Below are 25461 nucleotides of genomic sequence, written 5' to 3' on the forward strand. Positions count from 1 at the left end.
CATGCTGCCTCTGTAGAAGTGCAACAGGAGGCCATCTGGGTCAGGGCAAACCAGCTGGGCTGGACAGAAGATGGGGTCAAACAACCAGATTTGGCAAGGATCATTAAGTGTGATCCCAATGCAAAAATTTAGTGGGCTAGAATTTTCCCTATGATTACAGTACTAGAGCCATGTACTGCTCTTACCACATCTTGTAATAGCCATAATCACTCAAGATATATATATATATATAGTGTGGCGCTGTAGGGTAAGCACTGAATCTCAAGATTGGCAGTTCAATCTCACTAACCACTCCTCAGTACTCTAATCAGGGTCCTACACACACACACACACACACGTTGTTGTTCAGTACTGTTGAGTCGATTCTGCCTCATAGGATCTGGATCACACTTAATGATCCTTGCCAAATCTGGTTGTTTGACCCCATCTTCTGTCCAGCCCAGCTGGTTTGCCCTGACCCAGATGGCCTCCTGTTGCACTTCTACAGAGGCAGCATGTGCAGAACAAAACAGTTGCAGTTTAGAAGAGAGAAAAAAACTGGCCCAATATGAATTCAGAGACTAAAATGATGCAGTATATGCAACGCAATTGGCTCAACATGAATTCAGAGGCTTAAAACTATGCACTATACTCAACGCAAATAGACAACAGATTTTGGTTCATAAAGAAATGAAATTAACTACCAATTCCAATAAACTTAGAAAGGTCATTCTACTTTATACTGCTTGACCTACAAAAATCCATGTTATATAAATATGTGGGTCAAATTCCAAAGTAAAGTGTTGTTGTTCAGTGCCATCAAGTTGGTTCCGACTCATATTTCCAAGGAGCGGTCACACCAGGACTCCAAATTGAATTAGAGTTTAAAAGAAAAAACAATGTTAATATTCTGCTAGCCTGCTATAAGATTATAAAGGAGATAAGCTTCAAAATACAGAGAAAACTCAGACTGCACAATAACATTTTCTGACTTAGCAATTGATTCCATTATATTCATAATCTGTATTCTTATGTTCCACCAAATTTTCCTCTGTGTGAAGACATATAGGTTATTCTGAGGTGAAATTAACATTTTCTTTTTTATAATTCAAGCTGCTCATAGGGATGAATCATACAAAACTGAGCATATAGACACTTGAACTATTTCATAATTTTAGAAAGACATACGCAGGAAACATATAAACAAAGAAAACATAATCTTTTTATTTTTCTCTTAAGCTACAAAGATTTTGCAATAGCCTAGAAGACAGTAGCAGCAGACATTAACTGCCTAAGGAGTATTCACGCACCCTATCCTGTTCTTCCTTTCAAGGGAACTTGACTTTGGTTGGGTGGTTTAGCTGTCTCCAAGTAGTCATTTGTTTCAGTGAGGACTGACACCAACCTCTGTCCCACCTAGAGATTGGTGTATGCCAATTATTGTAGATAAATTTCTTTTTTCGTGGATAAGTTGGGGAAAACGTACCTGTTAATACTGTCCAACCTGTGAAGAAAAAAATCTGTAAGGTAGGGCCATGGGAACACATATGGGAGGTACTGTTGTCACTCTTAAGAGAAACAGATATGTACAAGGCCAATAGATACACACTGTTACATCTGGATGTGATGCCTGGAACTGCAATCATCTTGCCGTCATGATGGATGCTTGCCTGGGGCCAATGCCATCACACCAAGGATGACACAGCAGACAAAAATGGAAAGAGCCTGAGTCTTTGATGATACTACCTACCTGGAATGAATCAATCGCAATCGCCCTCAAAACTTCCTGTTATATGAGATCATAACTTTTCTTTATTGTTTGAATTTTCATTTGGGTTTTCTGCTACTGGAAGCCAAGAGCATTCTAACTGCCTCAAGTGTCAATTATTTCAAACCACTGTTTAAATATTAAGAAATGGAATTATTATATGGGATGCCAGGGATAGCAGAGTATGCTGCTTAATTAACTAGCAAGATACATAGTCCAGAAGTTTAGAAGCCATCTCTACTCTGTCCTACTTCAAAGCTCACTGCTACCTTCGCATCTCCCAATACAAACATCATACATCTACACACACTTGTAGTTTAGGTACTAAGCTTGATGTTCAGTTCAGGAATTTTATTGCAGGCAGAATGTTCTTTATACCAATGACAGCACACAAAATGATGGCATGAAAAATGACAGAGATTCTAAAGTAGAAGGTAACTATTAGATTTATTCTCTCAAAGAGTCATTTTAAATGTCATAGGATTTTAAAAGGTCTGTAGCTATAAAAATTTCATTCATTCATACTTATTGACTACCTACTATGGAGTCCTGGTGTGGCACTGTTAGGACTGCTAACCTAAAGGTTGGTGCTTCAAACCCATCAGCTGCTCTTTGGAAACCCTATACAGGGTCCCTATGAGTCAGAATGAACTTAATGTCACTTAACAACAGCTATGAGTTAGGATAATATTTTGAATTTTAATCTGTCAACTTGGGATAATTTATAGTGTATTTAACTGCAACTAAAACTAAGTCTTCCTGATGTTGTCAAGACATAACTGAAAGGAATAGCTTTCTTTTTCACAAATGGTGCCATTCCTATAGATCTGAAATGTACCTTTCAACTGCTCCCCTCAGTATCCCACAGCAGTAGGCCTCAAACTGTCTGGTGGAACACAGATGGCAACAGATGTTCTTTAAAAGAAAAAAAAAAAAGAACTCCATGGTCAAATAATTTGGGGAAATAGTGTATGCTATTTTATACTCTTGAATATACATAAGACATTGCAACATATTAAAGGTTCTAAAAGAGTTGTCATAAAGAAGTTTTTAGTTTTATTTAATCCAGCATATGCCAAACTCACTTGACTCTACAATCTATTTTTTACTGAAAACATTTACCATCTTGGGGAAGCCAGTATTCCTTAACACATTTGATCTATTCCCTGCCTTGAACACTGAACTCTTTTAAAGAACGAACTATATAAAATCAAACTAACAATAGTAACTCAAAAGGTTAGGTAGGAAGCTTAGCGGGCAGAGAGTTTACGTTATTGGAGGAGTAACAATTCAGAAATGGTGGGGAGGAACCTGAAGAATGTAATCAATGTCAATAAATTATATAGAGAGAAATTGATGAATTGGTGTATATTCTTCTGTATATATTTTCAACAACAAAAAAAACAAATTATTTTTTAAATGACATTTACCTCTAGCACAGCTACTATGCAATTTAGAAATGACAAAAAGAATAAATGCTAGAATAAGCACACCAAACTAGAAACATATTTAGCAACTAATAAAATAAGTCTTTTCCAGCATCTTGCATTAGATTTTCCAATCCCATCAGCCAGGGACATAGTATGCAATTACTTCTCAAATGATTCCTAAACACACAAAATACTCCAATACACAAACTGAACCAGTTCCTAATGCCACATACAATCTTAACTAACCTCCTAGCATGTCTGTTTTACTCAGTGATACAATTTCCACAACCCTGTACAGTGCCCATATACAGTAGATGGTCAATGAATCTTTGTTCTGAGTATGAATAAACAAATGGTTCCATCATTTCTCTCTATACTCACCTGGTTTATTGACTAACTCTTAGGTACATACAATGTGTGTTCCAACCTCTGCATCTCTGTGCTGTATAATCATATGCAACAACCTTCTCTCTACAGATCCAAAGCCTGCCAAGTCTTTCAAGTCCTGAGCAAGCACCAACTACCACATGAAGACTAAACTCTCTTTCCTTTGAGCCTCTATGTCTGCTGACAGTACCAGAGCTTGGTACGTATTTGTTCTAAACTAGCTCACATGTTGGCTGCATCTCTCACTAAATGATAAGCTTCTTGAAATCCAAAACAATGTCACGCACTACCTTTGCACAAACTAGAGTGCCAAGGCACATAACTAGCATTCAATGAAAAAAATGTATTGATTATACTTTTATTAAACAAAATCCAGTACATAGCAACAAACAGTTGGAAATTTCTGTAATTTCTAAACTATGATCTACTAAAAATCAATGGATATAAGGACCAAGTTCTGAATAAAGAATAAATATTATCCAAATTCTAAAGGAACAACCTCTTTGACTCATTTGCTCATGTGGAAAACAGCTCTGTGGTATTTCTCTACGGGTACTGAATGAGCAACAAACACTGTTTGTAAACCCTTGATAAATGCAGGGCTTTATCTCATAATCCTGGAAGCAATCCTGACGTCTGAAATGATGTAACCCTGGTATTACATTATATTAGTCTGCAGCATATAAAATGTAAGCTACAAAAATACCAAAGTTAAGAAAAAATATTTACTCATGCTTTTACTAAGATGCAGAAAGAGGATACATACATTGCCAAAATTCCATAGAACATGCTCCAACTTAAGTAACAATGCCTTGGTTATTAAAGAAGGCAACGTTCTGAAGCAGTACTTAAGAACAAAGATTACTTGGTCCTTGCAAGAGTCAATATTTAAGAACACAATGACTAATTCCTATGTCAAGATCATGAACATATTTTTTCTTAAGATCTTTTTAGTTAAACTTTTACTTCGTGGTTTTCCTATATGTAATCCATGAACCTAAGAAAGTAAAAAACCTTGAAACATGAAATTTCCCAGTAGGCCAAACAAAGTCTCAATATATACTTAATTTTGATTTTAAGAACTTCTCAATAAGGGTTACATAAGACTTCAACTTAAATTTCACAGTCTCCACCAGAAATACTTATCTGCCTACTCTTCCTAAAAACAAAAACAAACAAACAAAAAACAACCCACAGATTAAACGTTCTATAAACAATTGTGAAAGATATACAAACGACACCTCCAGACAGTATCAAAATACTGGGGCTCTTAATTTAAATTTCAAATCATTTGAATCCAAACCAGTATCACTGTTGCTAATAAAAACTTCAATTTGTATGTTATCAAGATTTGTTTTTTGTTTTTTAATGTTACAGTTGAGTTTACATTGAACGAAAAACAACCATCAAATTATATTGCCAGCCCGAGCTATATGACCTCGAGCAAACTGCTTAACTTTGGTACCTCAATATTCAAATCTGAAAAATGGGAGAAAGAGACTGGATGATGTCTTAGGCCCCTTCAACACCAGAAACAAATAATGATCATCGTTGTTGCTGTTGTTGAGAGTATATGAGGTGGTTCCGAATCTGAGTGACCCTGCATTGGGTTTCTGAGGCTATAAATCTTTACAGGAGCAGAAAGCCTCATCTTTCTCCTGAGGAACAGCTAGTGAACTCAAACCATGGACTTTGTGGTTCGTAGCCCAGTGCTTATCCTACAGAGCCACCAATAGTAATGACTGTTATAATTCTTATTAAATATCTGAATGAAAAACATAAAAATGGACTCAAAAATGTTAGGCTAAGCCTAAAAGAAATTATACTTCAGACAAAGATGTTCATAAAACCCTAAAATTCTCTCCCTACAGCACCAACATCTATAACAAAGGTTTTACATGTAAAACCTTGTTACATATAAAACCTTGTTACATATTTGTTTTATATGTAAAAAATGGTACCTTTGGCCATACTGATATTCTCTTAGGGTTAATGTAATTCATTCCCTACTTCAAAAACAGAAGATTAGCATTTCTCGCTTCCAGGCTGCATGTATGGCAATAGAAACTCTGAGTCCTGCTCCTCCCTCACCTCTGTCTGAGTGAAAACAGAGGGTAAAGTTCGCTGAGGAAGAGAAGGTTCAAGAGTCAAAGGTGCACAGTCCATGTCATCTTCCAGCACCTATAGGAAGGGTCTAAAGGTCACTTCAGCACTTCAGCAATACAGAGCAGTGGCTCTGTAAGATAAGCACTGGACCTCAAACCACAAAGTCAGTGGTTTGAGTCCACCAGCCACTCTACCGGAGAAAGATGAGGCTGTCTGCTCACAAAAAGATTTACAGCCTCAGTAACCCTATACAGGGTCACAATGACTTGGCACCAACTCAACAGCACTTAGCAACAACAAAGGTCACTTCAGAACAAACTTCTTCTGGGCCCCTCCTACCTTTCCAACTAAATTCAACCAGCCATGTGGGCAGATGTGAGATGATCTGGTCACATTTAGACTTTGGGTCACATTGAATTTTTCACAGAATGTGACTGTATAAAATCAAAGGCCAAATTCTAAAACAGTGACTCAATGCTCATGAGGGGAACCATGCAGTACAGTGTAGGTTAGCATGTGCTTTGTAGAAGGAACTGGATTTGTATGCTAGTTCTGTCATTTTCTGGCTGTATGACTCTGGGCAAATAACTAACCCTCCCTGACTTTAGTTTACTCGACTGAAATGAGAAGAGCAATACCTACCTTGAAAGGCTGTGATGAGGGCTAAGTGAGTCCTGTATAAAGGGTCGGACACACAACAAGCACATGACTACACACTAAAAGCAGGCCATCTCCCATCCCAACTTCTCTCTTTCTTCTACACTAGGAAAAAAAACTCCAGTACAACAGATAATTGTCACATTCCTCAATAGACTGTCAATTTCCCTAGGTCAGAAAGTGTGTATAATGCATCTTTGGATCCCCAGTGCCCAGAAGAAGTCCTGGCCCAGAATAAAAACATAATAAGCTTGTTAAGTAGAGAAAATGAGAATCCTTTGGGGTTGAGGATGTTAAGATTATTCTGGCCACAGTAGGGAAAAAAAAAAATCTTATTTTCAGCTTGGCAGAACAGACTCTTACTATGGCTACTATGTAGTTCAAAACAAATAAGCAAGTAAGTTATTAAGAACTCTAATACATTGTCTAAAATATAAAAGCCCAATATCCCTACCTCTCAATTTCACTTTTGAGAATCCAATTCTTTGCTAAACAATGGTGTGGATAACCACAGCAACTAGTGGAATCGCTTTTCCTAGAAAACACATATAATAGGAGAGAAGTCAGTCTGTCTAGAAATTGCTTCAAAAATATGATTCCAAGGCAGGGTACTGAACTAGATTAGAGGACCCTTGGAGGTTCCTTCAAGGACTATACTACTCTGGTGTGAAGAGAACTAACTAAATAGCTCTGTGCCACTTATACCCAGAGAAATAAACTGTGTGTGGTTGGTTTAACATCTCCTCACATAGTCCTTAGAATTCAAAGCCGTTTGAACTGCAAGGTTGGTGGTTCAAGCTCACCAGCGTCTCCTTGGAAATCCTATACAGGGTCGCCATGGGTTGGAACCAACTCGACGGCACTTAACAAGAACAAAAACCAATGCTTTTGCAGACACATTTTCTTAAATTACATTAAACTGCTCTAAACTATTAATGTGAATAAGAGGTCTTCCTAATAAGACAGAATATAAAGACTGCACTCAACATCAAAATAAACAAACATTGCTTTTTCTGTCTACTGCTGCTTCCATGTACACCCTATCTATTCATCCTTAAAGTCTTATAAGAAGCACAATTTCACCCCTAACATCCCATTCAATTCTTCCACTTATGAATTTCTAAATGCATTCACTACTACTCATATCATATAGTAGACTTCTGGTGTGGCGCTGTAGGATCAGCACTGGACTGCAAACCACAGGTCAGCAGTTCAAACCCACCAGCTGCTCCTTAGAAAACTTATATAGGGTCAACTGTGAGTCAGAACCAACTCAACGGCACTTAACAACAACACTGTCTGGCTGATTACTATTTGTTGTGCTCATTTTCACAAGTAATGATTTTTGTCTCCCTAACTGACTTGACTGCAAAGCCATTTGAACTGTACAACGTTGGTGGTTCAAGCTCACCAGCTGCTCCTCAGAAACCCTATACAGGGTCGGTATGGGTCGGAATCGACTCAACCACACTTAACAACAACAACAACAACCAACTTGACAGCACTTAAAAACAACAAACAACAATTGAATCACAAACCCCTTAAGCAGGATCCCACAGTTTATACTTCTCAAGTACTCCTCCTTCTTGTCAATATAAATTCATGGTTACTGTTGCTAAGTGCCATTGAGTCCATTTTCAACTCATTGTTGCTGTTAAGTGCCTTCAAGTCGGTTCTGACTCTTGGCAACCCTGTAGAGGGTTTCCCAGAAGTGGATGGTGGGTTTGAACTACTGACTTGAGGGTTAGCAGTACAGTGCTTACCCTACAACACCACAGAAGGACTCACAGTGAGCCCAGAGGGCAGAGAACAACTGCCCCATAGGGTTTTTAGGCTGTAATCTTTATATAAACAGATCTCCAAGTCTTTCTCCTACAGTTCTGATGGATGGATTTGAGTCAACTACCTTTCAGTTAGCAGTCAACCACTTAACTGTTATGCCACCATGTCTCCTTAAATTCAGAGTAAATGCTTATAAACACTTATGGATTGATAAACTTTTTAAAAAGGAAGAGAAAAAGTGAAAGTTATATACCACTCTGTATGCTGAGCACATTATAAAAACATGACAAATCAGGCACTCCAAAGAGTTGAACTAATGCTGTTCAAACTTTTACATACTGACATTTGTTATTTGGCTGGGGCTGGTGTGGCACTGCAGTATAAGCACTGGACTGCTAATTGCAAGGTCAGCATTTCAAACCTACCAAGTCGTTCCTTGGAAACCGTATATAGGGTCAGTATGAGTTGGAATGGACTCAACAGCACTTAACAACAGAAACAGCAAAGCTAAGGAGTCCTTGGGTGATAACTGAAAGGTTGGTGATTGGCAGCCATCCAAAATGCCTCAGAAGGAAGGCCTGGCAATCTACCTCTAGAAAAATCAGCCACTGGAAATCCTTTGGAGCACAGTTCTACCACCACATAACGTGGGATTGCCATGAGCCAGAACTGAGTTGAGGGCAACTGTGTTCTTCAGTAATAAATGTGGAATTTTCACAATGAACTTACTGGTACTCTGAATTGAGATATTTTGAGAGTTGAATATACTTATACTCCCTAAATCAGACAGCAGTGCTGGGTCAGAGTCTACAAAGGATCAGTTATTTATTCAGTCAGTTCAAATTAGTAAGGTGGCAATAAAGAGAAAGGAAAGAAGCTTTAGGAAATTAAAATGTAATAATATAACTTTTAAAACCACAAGTGAAACTTGTGCTTTCGCATTCTTCATGATCCAAAGAACACAACTCGAACAAGACTGATGGGCTCAAAAGTTCAGTCATTCTCCCTATTACATGGCAGGAACTGTTCTAGACACTAGGAATACATCAGTGTAATAAACTCGCAATCTAAGTAACAACTTTGAAAGCCTTAACACCTACTACCATTGAGTCAGTTCTGATCCATAGCAACTCTATTTTTTAGGAAGCAGCTGGTGGGTTTGAATCGCAGCCTTTTCATTTAACAGCCAAGAGCTTTAACCACTGCGCCACCAGGGCTCCTTATGTAAAGTCTTATCTTAGTATTCTATAGAAAGAAGAGACCTCAAGGATATTCCAAGTTTCTTACTTTACTGGAGTAGAAAGTGAGGCCAGAGAGGATAACTTATTTCAGCGGGTTATCATGACTATTGGGCAACAGAAAACAGTAGTAGTGACATAAGTTACTTTCTTGCTTGTTTCATTAAGCAAATATTCACATATGCCTAACACATGCATGGAGTCCTGGTGTGGTGCTGTGCATTAAGGCGCTGGACTGCAAGGTTGGCAGTTCAAGCTCACCAGCTGCTCCTTAGAAACCCTATACAGGGTTGCTATGGGTTGGAATCGACATGACGGCACTTAACAAAAACAATGACAATATGCCAGAAACTACGGAAAGCACTAGGTATACAAAGAGAGATAAGATATTGAGCATGTCCTCAAAAAGCACAGTCTAATACAAGCAGTACTAATGTGGCACTGCAGGATAAGCACTGGACTGCTAACTGCAAGGTTGGCAGTTCAAACCCATCAGCCACTCCTTGGAAACCCAACATAAGGTTACTATGAGTTGGAATGTTCTTGATGGCACTTAACAACAACAACAGCAAGATGATGGGAGGAATACAATAACAGAACTACAGCAATAGCAGAGAGGAAAAGCAAAACACATCAATACTTGCCTAGAACTTATAATATTTTCAAAGGAAATAAATGTTTAATAGTCTGTTTTCCCATTACAATAGTTCTATAAGCACAGAGCACATTCCTGTTACACAGAAGGAGAAACTGAAGTGCAAAGTGGATCAGGGAGTCTATTAAGGTCATCTCCAGTGGCAGCAAAATGCCTAGAAACCAAGTCTGTTTACTCCAAGATAGGTATTTTTTCCCCCACTGAATGGAAAAGGCAGATGTTCTTTTCATGTCCAGTTCCCTTCTGACCAAGAGCACACGTTTTGCAAGATGGTGTGCAGGACAATCTGTGGCTCTGGCAGCAAACTCAGCTGGCCCAGGAGGTCTCCTGTACTAAGGTTAGTTAATCAATGGTTGAGTAAGCAGCCAACAGGACATGAGCACTACTACCATTCTCAAAGCACCCATTATGTATATACAGAATAGACAGAAACAGCCCTGCCTTCAGGGAGAATTACAGTATTAACTGTAGGGAACCCACAGAAAAAGACTTTTAACGAAAAGTGGCATCAATAAACCAACTACAACAACAAGAAAAACCACTAAAAATAATTGTAAGCTTAAAAACTCAAAGTTTCGGCAGAGTAAATCTAGTGGGTGCTGCCAAGAAATATATTCTTCAAGAGTTGAACAGAAGATATGTATACAGAATGATACATATCAATCTTCAGATAATTAAAATAAAGTTCCTTCCCAAAAATGTTCATCACATTAAACACATTAACTTCCTAATGCCTTCATTTTTCTCTTTTGAACTTTACTGAAAGTTATTACGTGAATATTCCATTTCCCTCCTTCTAGGAAAGTTACATATTTTGTTACCTTTGTTTTTCAAAAGGAATGAATTTGAAAATGGTTCTCATCAGCATGGCTTTGGCAAAAAAAAAAAATAATAATAAAATAATTTAAAACCGTGTAGTTTTGCTGATCTATTCTTCCACCCTCCTTTAGATGCAACTTGAATGAATCTGTACATAACAAATTTTGTATACATAGCCAAGAATCACTTCATAAAAACTAAAAGGGAAAATGGTGTTTCTCCTTGTCAAGTTGAATTATAATCATTAATTTCCCTTGTTTGATAACTTCATATCATATTTCATGTTGTTCTTGTTAGCTGCCGTCAAGTCAACCTCTGTGTCATGACATAACAGGATCCGACCATAATGACCCCTAGGGTTTTTACTGGCTAATTTTCGAGAATAGATGGATAAGCCTTTCGTTCCAGTCCATCTTAGTCTGGAAGTTCCACTGAAACCGGTTCAGCATCAAAGCATCGTGTAAGTCTCTATTGACAGGTAAGTAAGCAGTGGTTGAACATGTGGAGCAATAGCTGGGAATCAAAACTGAGTCTCTATATTGGAAGGTGAAAATTCTACCACTGTTCCATCTATATTAATAGACTGTTTTCAACTCGAGCATACTGAAGGATGACTAACAGAACAAACAAAGGCAAGGATAAGCAAATACTAGTGATTTCAAGCTACTGACAGAAAGAATTTCTTTAAGAACAAGCTAAATAAAGTTTATAATCATATTTCCAAAGCAGCAATTTTATAATTAAATTAAAAATATACAATTAAGACAAAATCAACTCTCAAGTATTTCCTGAATATTCTCAGGGGATTCATACTAATAGTCAACTGCCTTCTTTTTAAATACTTGGTGAATTTTATAGAGTGATAGGAAGCAATTTAAATGACAATCCAGAGCCACCACAAGTTTCATTAGAATTATTACTACCAGTACATCATAAAATTTTTTCATGATATTTTCTAATTCCTAAGACTTAGTTCCATCACAGGAAAAGATATTTTAATAAATAAGTTACAAATATGAATTTGAAATGTAACCATTAACTTTTTACATAGAAGCGGAACTGGATCCTCAGGAGGACCACTGAGCCAAACTGGATCTTAAATGAAGGTAAGAAAATAATTAAACATGCAACAACAGTGACATCTAGTGTTAACAACGGCAACCCAGTTAAACTACCATTAAATCCCCTTCAGCGCAAAAGAAACAACTACTCAAAGCTTCCCTTCTTTAAAAACAAACTCACAAAGAAAACCTCTCACATTATATTTAAAAATTAACCATAACCAAAATTTTTCATAGATTTCCTTCCAGATATATTTTTTAAAACCTGGTTAAGAGAAAAACGTCTAAGAGAATAAACATAAAATCTCAAGGTCTAAACGTAAAGAGCAATACTCAATGTAATTGTTTTAACTTTTATTAATTTTTACTGTTAGACAAGATCAGTAACTGCTTATTTATTCATTCATTTTTTCTGTTTTACTTTTATTTTTTAATTTTTAATTTCCCCCCACATCCCTAATGGCCAAGATTTGGTAACTGCTCCCCTTCCTAGCAGTGTTTAATGGAAAGACAATCTGGATAAGTTCTGCCGAGTATACCATTAACATTTAAACTTCCAGCTGTAAAAGCAAAGATATTACAGAAGTAACTATTTGGTGACATATCAAGGAAAACTAATTTGAGATATTTCCAGAATATCTGAAGAAGATACAAAGAAAAGGATAAAAGCTACAACTGTTTTGCTGAGAAACAAGCATCCCATTTCTGCCTTTGGTACTTTGCTATATTTTTGTGGCTTTGAAAGATCCACTTGTTAAAAAGTAGACATTCTTGCCCAAGGACTTAAGATCTGGCAGAATAGGTTACATTACTATAGTAATTTTTTTATTTTATTTTATGCTCGTGACGATAAAAATAATTCTGCAAATTATTTTTGGCAGGCCAATGTTTTGTAAAAAGTAACACTAGATGTAACTTACCTATTTTTTTTGGAAAGTTCATCCTTTGCCCTTTTAACTCCAAAAATTCTTGTGATCAAGGTGCTAAAGAGAAGTGTAGATGAATTTCTCACCTAATGTAAAAATAAACATATACTAAGGGTTAAGAAAATATTCATGGCATGAAACCAACATTTACAGTGCTCAAATAAGGCATTTCAAATTACATGGGGTCTTCAGAATTCAGAATTAATTCGACAACAACTAAGAAAAACCACCACTACCACCCTACTGACAAGTGTGAGACTTCAGAAAATATGGTTTGTGCTCATAAAACATTTTCCAAAGACTTTACAGCAATGGATTCGATGAGTTCCTCTGTAACTGAGCTCTACAGTTCAACCACATGCACACAGCAAGTGCTTTCCTTTCCTTCTAACATCACCACCATAGTTTTCATGGTATCTCTGTAACTGTATCATCAAATAACAATAATGAATTCATTTGTCTTCAACCTTCCTGATGAAGGATATCCTAGCAAAGACTTCCGCTCTTTCCATTTATTTTCTGTGATCATTTACTATGAAAAAAATATTTGAAAGATTCAATTTCAAAGAATCCACATTACTAGCATGGTCAAGAAAACATTTTTCAATTACTATTTAAAAGCTGTATGTTAAGCTACGATTCCAGTGACCTAATTAGGGAATTTTAACTTTTAGATCATCTGAGACAACTGACTAATAAAGATAAGAGGACAATAATTACACATATCTATTTCCAAATCACCCTGGCAGGACATTTTAAAATATTATAAAAATGTCTTGAAAGCCAAGGCATCATGGGCTTCCTCTATTACCGTGTCAAATTAGAGTAGCAATATATAAATATGTACTGACTTCCTTAGAAAGTTTAAATGGAAGATACACACAGACATCACAGAGTTTACATTCTAATTACACAGATGTCATAACCACAAGATGCACTAAATAGCAATGGAAGAAGCAAGGTAATTAAAAATAACAATACAAGGTTTAAACAACTTCCTATAACCACTGGAGTAAGAGTGGCAAGTGCAGAAGCCCACAAGGATATGAGTGAAAAGGCAGCAGGGTACTCTGTGTAATACACTCACGATTCAATTTCAACTGAGTTGTTGCCATGAGGGAATGTAAGTCCAGTACTGCCAGAGCTTCTGCTTTTTCAAGAGAAGCCAAAAATCCTGGGTTTTATATGAAATCTCACTATTCTGAAATGTTGGCAACAGATTTTTTAAAAAATTGAACACACACACATCACGGAGAGAAAATAAAGCATAGTTGTAGGTTAGATCTGGACTATGGGTCACCACGTTGCAATCACCAAACAACAAATCATTCAACATCACCTTTGTCCTAACACATGCCTTGATTACTTTTTACCTGGCCTACTGAAAGAGTTCCCCAAGACTTCCAGGTTTGAGATCAAGTAAAGACTTCTAGGACCCCTATTCCTCTCAGAAATCACACAACTACAAAGCATTCTATCTTCCCCCAAACCAAAATATCTGATATGAAGGATGTCAAATGTAGCAAAGTTCAAACAGCAGTGCCTGGAGAGGTTGAGAGAGGATGCCTGCTGACTCTTAAACAAAGCTGTACAAAGTGAATGGCACACCTCAGAAACAAAACTCCCTTGTTTGATTCAATAGGCTGGGAACAAGAGTCACATAATGTCTGGTTGCTCACCTATAGTGATAAGGATCAGTGAGTTCCATGAAGTTTCCCTAACAGCAGTGACTGATGATCATTACCTATTCTGGTAAGTCTTCTACATTAAGTAACTACAATTCTTCTATAAAGAAAAATAACTGCCAAAAATAGTTTCCCTCAATAGTTATTTGGTTACTCTGATATTCAATTACTACAGAATCATCATTTCCATATATTTGTTGGTCTTTAAAATACTGAGCTAATGTCATAGCGACCTCCAAAAATAACTAGAGATCTTTTAATACCATTTAAAATTTTTATTTTCTGTGCTGAGATACAATTCAAGTAGCTTAAAATTCACCAGTTTTAAATAATAATAATTCAGTTATTTTTACATAAAAGGGAGCTTAACAATATTTGTGGGGAAATTCCATACATCAAATTTTAATTCCATTTCCCCACAAACTTTTTGAAGTCTAACTGTATTCCCAAAGTTAGACAACTATCACCACTAAATTCAGAATATTTTTATCACACCAAAAAAGAAACCCAATACCTATTAGAAAGGAGCTCTGGTAGCATAGTGATTATGAGTTGGGCTGCTAATCTCAAGATCAGCAGTTCGAACCTACCAGCCATTCTGTGGGAGAAAGATAAGGCTTTCTGCTACCATATTAACTGACAACCTTGGAAACCCTATACACAAGGTCACTGTGAGTTGGAATCAACTCCTTGGCACATAACCACCACCATACCTATTAGAAGTGACTTACTATCCTCTAGCATTAGGCAAGAACTAATCTATTCTCTGTCTCTATGGTTTTACCTAGTCTGTACATTTTTTATAAATGGAATTACACAAATATGTGGTTTCTTATGTCTACCTTCTTTTAAGTAAATAATTTTCAAGGTTCTTTCATGTTGTAGCATGTATCAGTACTTCGTTCCTTTTTATGACTATAGTATTCATATATCACATCTTATTTACTCACTTCATTTGTTTGTTTCTTCTTTTTGGCTAATAAAATAATGCTAAAATGAACACATTTTTTGTGAACATATATTTTCAGTGCTCTAGGAATGGTATTGCTGGATCATACAGTAATGTTTTTGAGGTACTGACAGATTATTTGAAAAAAAAATGGTGATTCCATTTTACATTCCCACTAACAATATACATATTGCAATTTCTCCATATCTTCCCCAACACTTGCTAGTGTTCATCTGTTCTTTTTATAGTCACTCCAGTACATGCAAAGAAATATCCCATTGGTTTTCATTTTCATTCCCCTAGTGACTTCCATACAGACTTTTATAAGATTTAGAAGAGTCAGGCCAACAAAAATCACTAACTAGAAGGTAAATATGTAATAACTTTAGTGAAGAAAAAAGCAATATACAGCGGAACCCTACCCAGAGAAGCAGTGATGCCTGAGAGGGAGGCAGAGACGATGAAATGGAGCAATGGAGCAGCTGGGGACTTTAGATCCAGAAAGTGAGAGCGACTATATGCTGAAGACTGAGGGGGGTGGTAGTGTAGGGGGCAGACTTGCAGGGTATACCCTTTGGTAGGTTGATGATGCATGGAGGGGATTGTAACCATGGCAATGAAACGATATACAACAGAATGACTGTAAAACTAATGTTCTCCCATGTAAACTATCATATAATTCACAATAAAACATTTTTTTTTTTAAAGCAATATAAAGTAAAGGAGAAGTCAGAACAAAATGATCAAGACAAAGGAAAACATTTTGAGGAGCAAAAGAGTTAAAGGCAACAGGAAAACATTTTGAGGAGCAAAAGAGTTAAAGGCAACAGGAAAACATTTTGAGGAGCGAAAGAGTTAAAGGCAACAGAGGTAAGTACTATTATATATAAAACCCTGAATTAACAGAAAAAACAATAATCTATGAGTGGAGACATTAGATATACACACGGAACAGGTGTGGGGAGGAGTGTGAGGTTAGACCCACAAATACATGAAGGGCTTGACAGAGGATATTTTTATATATGTATTTGCATGTGCTACAAATATATCCAAGAACATGAGTAGATGAGGGTGGCAGAGTTAGGAAAACTCCTCAGTCATAACCAAATACCTTGAGGGAATGAATCACTGGACCTAGGGGTTCAGGACCACCATCTGGTTGATGTGCAAAATATAATCCACAAAGAAAATGTTCTATGTCCTACTTTGGTGAGATGTTACTAGGGCTTTAAAAGCTTGTGAGCAGCCTGTAAGGTTCAACTATTGGTCTTTCCCCTTCTAGAACAAAGAAGAGTGAAAAAATGAGATGCATGGAAACAACTAGCCCAAAGAACTAATGGACCATGGGAACATCAGCCTCCATGACCCTGACATTAGAAGAACCAGATAAGGCCCAGATACCACTACTGACCACACTGAAAGAGGTCACAATAGAAGACGCGGGATAGAGTGGGAGAAAAATGTGGAACACATCACAAAATCAAAAAAAAAAAAAAGAACAAGCTCACTGATTGGATTGAGAATGGTGGAACCTCTGAAGCTTACTCACTTTTTAAGCCTGGAACTGAACTCACCCCCATGGTGTTCAAGCAAACAAAGGTGCTGGTGTGCCGTGGAGTTGGTTCCGACTCACAGAGACCCTGAACAGGGTTTCCAAGGCTGTAAATCTTTACAGGAACAGACGCCTCATCTTTCTCCCATGGAACAGGTGGTAGTTTCGAACTGCTGACCTTGAGGTTAGCAGCCCAAATCATAACCACTACACTACCAGAGTTCCTTCAAGCAAACAAGAGACAAGTCTATAAGGTGGGTTGGGATGCTAACCACAAGGTCAGCGGTTTATATCCATCAGCCAATCCTAGGAACAAAGACGAGGCTATCTGTTCCTGTAACAATTACAGTCTCAGAAACTCAATCAATGCAGAGGAGGAACTGACTCGGTGCCACTGGGTTTGGGTTTGGGTTCTAAGGTGTACAATAACATCAGGGAGGTACACACTCCTTTGAACAATCAACCATCAGAGATCAATGGGCAAATGCTGCCCTTGATCTCTAATTGATCTGAACTAAGTTCAGAAGCAGAGAAAAATAGGAACGAAAGACAATTGGCTAGCTGGAAGGCTAAGAGTTGCCTGCTCTGCAAGGAAGAGACATAAATCAGATCCCATCATCCCCCTGCCGTTAATACTCTCTAATGGGTTTCTCGACAACAGGGGAAGCCAGTTTCAAAGCCCAGGTCTGTCCCACCCATTTGCAACCATTTGCAGACTCAGATGAAACTCTATATACCAGAAGAAATGAGATCTGGCTTCTCTACTGGCTGCCCATGGAGCCAAAAAGTCCCCAACAGCTGCCCAGGTGAATGCACACCTCAATAGGTGAACTATGACCAATAACAGAGGGGAAGAGAAGACTGTTCCAAGAAGTGTCAGTTTCACCTTGCCACATTAGAAGACATGCCATGTGACCAGACTACCAACTCAGTTTTCCTGTAATGCCAAGACCAGGCTTGGTAATGCCTTTACTCTTTCCCTCCACACTTCCCTTCTTCCTTTATTCTTGCTGTTTGGGTTTTTAGATAACAGCTTTAGATTAGATTCAACACCTGAGGAAACGGGTTAAAACCAACCAAAGTATGTAAGATGCTCCCTTCTTTACACCCCAAACTTTCCTCTCTAATAGCACAGATTCTGGAGTTGGACAGTTAACAGTTGTATGTCTTTACACAAAATTATTTAACCTCTCTGAGTCTTGTTTTTCTTATCTGTAAATATGTATTATAATAACATCTAAAAGTCCGTCCGAGCACTAATTAAGACAATCAATGTAAATGATGGGGAGAAGGGTTGTGAAATTGCCAAAAAAGAGATTCGGACTCATGGTGACCCCGTGTGTGCCAAGTAGAATTATTCCGTAGGGATTCCATTGCTGTGACTTTTCAGAAGCAGATTACTAAACCCTGTAGGATAAACTGCAAGGTCACTGGTTTGACCTCACCAGTCACTCCTCAGAAACCCAATACAGGGTTTACGAGTCAGAATCTACTTAACAGCACTTAATAATAATAACAACAACAATCTTCCAATGCAACTCTTGGGTGGGTTCAAAACATTTAGTTAGTAGCCAACCATCCAACCATTTGCACCATAGAGGGAAGGAACTCTATAAATGATGTCAAGTACATGAAAAATACTCCATAAAACAACCATTATGATGACTGTGATCAAAGTGCTTGGCTGCTAACCAGTAATTCTACAGTTCAAACCCACCAGTTGTTCTGCAGGAGAAATATATGCAGTCTGCAAAGATCTATACCCTTGGAAACCCTATGGGGAAATTCCTATTGGATCACAATGAGTCTGAATCTATTTGATGACAGTGGTAAGGTATCTCAGTCAGCTTTCTGTTCCCAGTAATTAACATATTGCCTAAGACACAATACAGTCATTCGTTATAAGAATTTTAATGCCTAATATGCTTAAAACAATACACTTCTCCAATATTTTAAATATGTCTAAAACATGGCAAAGATTGAAAGATTTGTATGGTCTCAAAAAAGGCAGAGAAATCCGTCCATTTTTTAAAAATTGATTATAAGTGTGAGTGCTTTCTCATAAGCATTCCTTTACTGTATAATTAAGGTTAAAAAATAAAATTGTATTACTCATTTTTTTTTTCTTTCTAATTTAATAGGAAAAACAAAAGTAGGAATGTAACCAGAGTTAAGCACAAGTCTGATTCTTGAGGAGATGTGTACAAATCAAATTTCTGAAGATCAAACCATATTTCACATGTATTAAGGAAAACATCACCCTCTAAATAACTACAACAGGGCATGCTGTGGTAAACTGTTTTGCAAAATGAAGACTTCTACACATCCACTGATTAATCTGATTTATAATTTTGGTCATAAATTAAGTACTTACTTATTAGGAAGGAAACATCAATATGTTAAAATCACAATATGGATATCTATAGCTATGAAGTTTATTTTATCTAACAAAGCAAACAAACTGAGTAGAAGCACAGATTTCTACAAACCCAGGGCTTTAAAAAAAATCCCAAGAAACAACATTATATATAAGCTTTTATATATATTATTTCAGGTTATCTGTATTTTGTAGATATGTGTGCATACCTGGGTACAGTATACATATAAAACCCAGAGAGAAAAGAGGAAGAGAATGCATCAAAATGCTAATGATTATATCCGTATGGAAGTTTAACTGGTGATTAAAAAACTTTTTATACTGATCTGCCGTGCACATGTGTTATGGTTTAACAGGTGTCAAAAAGGAGTTTTTAAAAAATTGAATCACTCGTTACTGATAGTTTCACATTTACTACAAAGTTGGAAAAAATCATCACGCTTTACAATCTGATAGTCCTTTCCCAAAGAACATTTCTTTGTTCAGCCTGAAGAACAGAATCCTGCTATTTCTGGCAATCGGTTTTATGATCTTTAGTTTTCCTCATGATGAAGCCACAGACCTACCTCTGTGACTCTACTAACAGTACACAGGTACTGATCTGCTTCCTGTAAACACAAAGGGTAAACCCTGTGTCCTCAAGAGTAGTTATGCAATGCTCTTAGACAAGCCTTCAGACGCATTAACTCTTACAGGAAGAGGCACAATTTTCCAGGCAGCAGATGGCCACCTTGAAGAGCTCCCTTCACATCGGGTATCTGTACCTTTGGCTGCCATTGCAACATCTGACTCTCAATCAGAAGCTCATAGTATAAGTATGAAATGTTTTGAGCAGCTCACTAACTGGAAAGCATGCTATTCTAGTAAATATCTCACTTTGCAAGTAATATACTAAGATCTAGCTTCTTCATTTTTTGTTCTTAAGTAATACTTTAAGGATGTGCAAACCATACGTTATTCTCCTTTACTCCAAAAAACGTGGTGGTACAGTCAAACAATAAAACCTAGGCACTTCTCTTCCATGAATCACTAAAAACCCCACTTCAAAGTTTACTTTCTTGAGTCCAACAATTATACTAAGCATTGCCCACTATCTTTGTTATTGTTGTTAAGTGCCTTTGATAATGCTCTGACTCACAGCAACCCTGACGTAAATAGTTTCCAGGGAGTGGTTTGTGGGTTTGAACTGCCAACTCCTTATCTTTAGAGCTCTTCTTCCACTATCTTTCACTGTTACTGTTAGATGTCATCACGTCGGTTCCAACCCATAGCAACCCTATGTACAACAGAACGAAATATCGCCCATTCCTGAGCCATCCTCACAATTGTTGCTACACTTGAGACCACTGCTACTGTGACTGTGCTAATCCACCTTGTTAGAGATCTCCCTCTTTTTCACTGACCCTCCATTTTACCAAGCATGATGTCCTTCAACAGGGACTGGGTCCTACAGACAATATGTCTGAAACATGAGACATGAAGTCTGGTCATATTGGTTTCTAAGGAGCATTCTGGTTGTACTTCTTCCAACACAGATTTGTTTGTTCTTCTTGCACCTTTAATATTCTCCTCCAACACCATAACTCTCAAATGAATCAATTATTCTAATTTTCTTTATTCATTGTCCAACTTTCACATACATATGAGGTTACTAAAAATATCATGGCTTGGGTCAGGTGCCATTTATTCAAACTGACATCTTTGCTCTTGGACACTTTAGAGAGGTCTCATGCAACAAATTTACCTAATTCAATTGTTTTGTTGTTTTTAAGCGCCATCAAATTGGTTCCAACTCATAGCAACCTTGTGTTGGGTTCCCGAAGAGGGGCTAGTGGGTTTGAAACACCAACCTTGCAGTTCAAACTCACCTTATGGTCCAGTGCTTAAACCTAATGCAACATGTCCTTTGATATCTTGACTGCTACTTCAATGAGTGCTGATGATGAATCCAGACAAAAAGAAGACTTTGATCTATTTATCATGACTGGTCCAGTGGTGAGGACTTTTGTTTTCTTTACATTGAGGTGAAACCATATTGAAGATTGTGGTCTTTGATCAGTAAGTATTTTAAATCATCTTCACTTTCAGCAAGCAAGGTTGTATCATCTGCATATTTCAGGTTGTTAATGAGACTTCCTCCAATCCTGACGCTGCATTCTTCCTCATATAAACCAGCTTCTTGGATTATTTTCTCAGCATACAGAATGTGTAACCTGGTGAAAAATGACAACCCTGGCACACAACTTTCCTAAATTTAAACCATTCAATGTCCCTTTGTTCTGTCCAAGAAAGTTCTTCAAGTAAAAGTTTCAATAAGAATCAAAAGGTTTCTGCTCTTGTTAGGTGCCCTAGAGTTCGTAACAACTCATAGCAACACAACAGAACAAAACACTGCCAGGTCCTGTACCAATCTCATAATCATTACTATGCTTGGGCCCATTACTGCTGCCACTGTGCCAATTCATGTTATTGGGTGTCTTCTTCTTTTGTGTTGACACTCCACTTTACCAAGAATGATGTCATTCTCCAGAGACCAGTCCATCTAGGCTTCCAAGGAGCACTCGGGCTATATTTCTTCCAACACATACTTGTTTGCTCTTCTGGAAATCTGTGGTACTTTAAAAAATTCTCCTACAATACCAGAGCTCAAATGCATCAATTCTTCTGTCTTCCTTATTCACTGTCCAACTTTCACATGGACACGAGGCTACAGAACATGCCAGGGTTTGGATCAGGCACACCTGTGTTCTCAAGCAGACATATTTGTCCTTGAACACTTTAAAGAGGTCTTTGTAAGAGATTTGCCCAGTCCAAAACACCATTTGATTTCTTGACTAGCTGCTTCCATGACTGTGAACAGTTGACTCGAACAAAATGAAGTGTTCGGCAACTTCAGTCTTTTCTCCATTTGTCTTGATGTTATTTACTGTTCCAGTAGTGAGGCGTTCTGTTTTCTTTATACTGAGATGCACCCCATACCAAAGGCTTTGGTCTTCAGTCTTCATCAGTAAGTATTTTACCTTTGCTTTCAGCAAGCAAGGTTATATCATCTGCATTATTACAGATTGTTAATGAGCCTTTCCTCCAATCCTGATGCCATGGTCTTTTTCATATAATTAAGCTTCTCGGGTTATTTGCTCAGCATACAGATTGAATAAACTTGGCGGAAAGACTACAACCTTGGCGCACACCATTCCTACTTTGTTCAAATGACTGTCTCTGGGTCTATGTACAGTCTCATGAATACAATAAAGTGTTCAGGAATACTCCTTCTTTCCAATGTCTGTCATGATCTACAAAGTCAAAAGTAGTACATAGTCAATAAAGCACAGGTAAACAGCTTTCTGTTATTCTCTGCTTTTGGCCAAGATCTATCTGACATCAGCAATGATATCCCTCACTTTACATCCCTTTCTTAATCTGGCCTGAACCTCTGGCAACTCTTTGTCAATGTACTACTACAACTGCTTTTCAGTTATATTTAAAAAATTTTACTTGCATGTGATAGTAATGATATTATCAGATGATTTCCACATTCCACTGTGTCACCTCTCTTTGGAATGAGAACAAATATAGATCTCTTCCAATCAGTTGCCCAGGTAACTGTCTTTTAAATTTATTGGTACAAATAAGTAAGCTCCTGAAATGCTGCATCAATTTGTTGAAAAAGTTCAATCCTGGAGCCTTGTTCTTTGCCAGTGCCTTCAGTGCACCTTGAACTTTGCCCTTCAGTACAGTTCTTGTTCATACGCTACCTCTTGGAATGGCTGACTATCAACCATTTCCTTTTGGTACAGTGACTCTGCATTCCTTCCATCTTCTTTTGATGTTTTCTGCATCATTCAATATTTGTCCCATAGAATCATTCAATATTACAAACCGAGGCTTGAATTTTTTTCTTCAGTTCTCCCAGCATGAGAAGAAGTGCTGAGTGTGTTCTTCGCTTTTGGTTTTCTAACTCCAGATCATTGCACATTATAATATTTGACTTTGTCTTCTCCTTGAAATTTTCTGCTCAGCTCTTTTACCTCCTCATTTCTTCCATTCAATTTGGCATCTCTACAATGGAGAGCAAATTGTAGAGTCTCCTCTGACATATATTTTGGTCTTTTCCATCTTCCATGTCTTCTTAATGATCTTTTGCTTTCTTCATGTACGATGTTTTGATGTCATCCCACAACTCTTTTCAGAGTAACAGGAGTCAGACCCTACCATCTAAAACAACCAAAAACCACTCAAAACATTTAAAATGATAGTTTTCAAGATACTAGGCATTTACACACTGAAGGATAGTAACTCCTTAGATACAGGAAACAAATGAGGTGAGTCCCCTAACTATCAAACTTTACAGCCTTATAAGTATTTCCAGGTCACACTGGGAATAGTCAGGTGAGCACTGATCACTCTGGGAATCAACAGTGGCTCCATACAATAACCACAAGGTCAGTGGTTCAAGTCCACTAACTGCTCCATGGGATAAAGGTAAGGCTTTCTGTTCCGCAAAGATTTACAGCCTCGAAAACTCTCTACAGGGTCGCTGTGAGTCAGAATCAACTTGACGGCACTTAACAACAATAAACTGATCAGTCTACATGTGTAGGTAAACTCTTTGAGATCAGGCAAAGAAACACTATAAAGGATGAGAGCTAATGGTGCCTGCTTCACACACAGAACTGAAATAGTGAGCGTTCCCATTCCTTAAAGGCAGAATGGAAAATCTGGTACTCCACTCCCACAGGGTACTAGAATAGTATACACAGAAGGATCTTGTCTCTGGTGGAGAATAATTATCCTCAAAATCAACACTACTCAAGTCTGGCCTAACAAATCTTAAAAATAAGACCTACGAGGATCAAACTGATTCCAATTGTCTTAGCCATGTCCTAAAATAACGAATGTTTATAAGAATGTAAAAATATCCAACACCCAACAAGGCAATGTTCACAATACTTGGCATCTAATAAAAACTTACCAATCATGCAATACAGCAGGAAAGTATGACTTACAATGAGAAAATTCAATCAACTATAAAAACTGACACAGCTTAGAAATAGCAAACAAATACCAGGAAACAATTATCAAAAAGTTAAGTAACCCCCTTCCAAGACTAAGACTCAGTGAGAATACACGAGTAGACATGTGCTCTGAATGGTGACCACAATGGTCACCGATAAAGGGAAGTGAGGGAAAAACAGCAATGAAGCAGCAAGCTAAGCCCTACCATGTTCAATACACTCCTGTGAACTTGGGTGGAGACCTCGTTGGCCAGCAGTGTGGCAAGACCTGGGGACTCTTAGGCCCAGAGTCAATGACAAAGCCACAGGGACTAGAGTGGAGAGTGAAGCATCCAGCTGATAAGAAGAAAGGGCATATGCACAAGAACACCCAATTTGCAGATAATACCCATTTGACCTGGCTTCAATGACTGGATGATCAGAACTCATCTAGAAGAAGAAAGAAGAGGAAAAAAAGAGTAATCTGATATACTTTGATGAATTTTACCTACACCTATGGATGCAGTAGCTCAAAAGAGGGAACAAATCTTTACAGCGAGGCTCTTTCCCACCCCCTTCGTACACAGAGTAGACAAGGATGGGCAACTTGGACACTGGCTATCCAAAATGGGGGGCTACAAAGGCAAGAAGTGACTGGCTTACAAGCTTTCAAGAGGGAACCTAGAGCCAGGGGGCGCGGAGGATGGTAGAATCTCCACTGAGTAGTATACAAACTGTCTGGGCAGGGCTGATGAAAGGAGATGGGGATAGCACTCATGTAGCATAATAGTGAATAATTGCTATCAGGGCTGACTGTGAGGGTTGGAAATGTAAAGGTAGACATTTTGTAGCAAAATGAGGGGTGGTTGACAATGCAGTCTAGGAGCGGAGGTCCCTGGGACCATCAAGGGAGAAGAGCGGAGAGCAGGACCCTACCCAGAGAAGCAGTGACGCCAGAGATGGAGGCAGAGACAATGGCGTGGAGAGATGGAACGGCTGGGTACTCTATACCCACAGAGGGAGAGGGTCTGTGTGCTGACCACCAGAGGGAAGGCTGGCAGGATATACCCTTTGGTTGGTTGATGATGCATGGAAG

At 37.9% G+C, this 25461-nt stretch overlaps 1 protein-coding gene across 1 annotated transcript in view; it reads right to left on the minus strand.

Moving 5' to 3' along the window:
• Nucleotides 1-25461, minus strand: part of THADA (thyroid adenoma associated) — a 576653-nt gene that overhangs the window by 411181 nt on the left and 140011 nt on the right. Inside the window, exon 25 of the mRNA XM_006839404.1 lies at nucleotides 12803-12894. Coding sequence (XP_006839467.1) covers nucleotides 12803-12894 — 92 coding nt within the window. The remainder of the gene's footprint in view (nucleotides 1-12802; nucleotides 12895-25461) is intronic.

The sequence above is a fragment of the Chrysochloris asiatica genome, unplaced genomic scaffold (assembly GCF_000296735.1).
Source record: "Chrysochloris asiatica unplaced genomic scaffold, ChrAsi1.0 scaffold00024, whole genome shotgun sequence".
NCBI lineage: Eukaryota > Metazoa > Chordata > Mammalia > Afrosoricida > Chrysochloridae > Chrysochloris > Chrysochloris asiatica.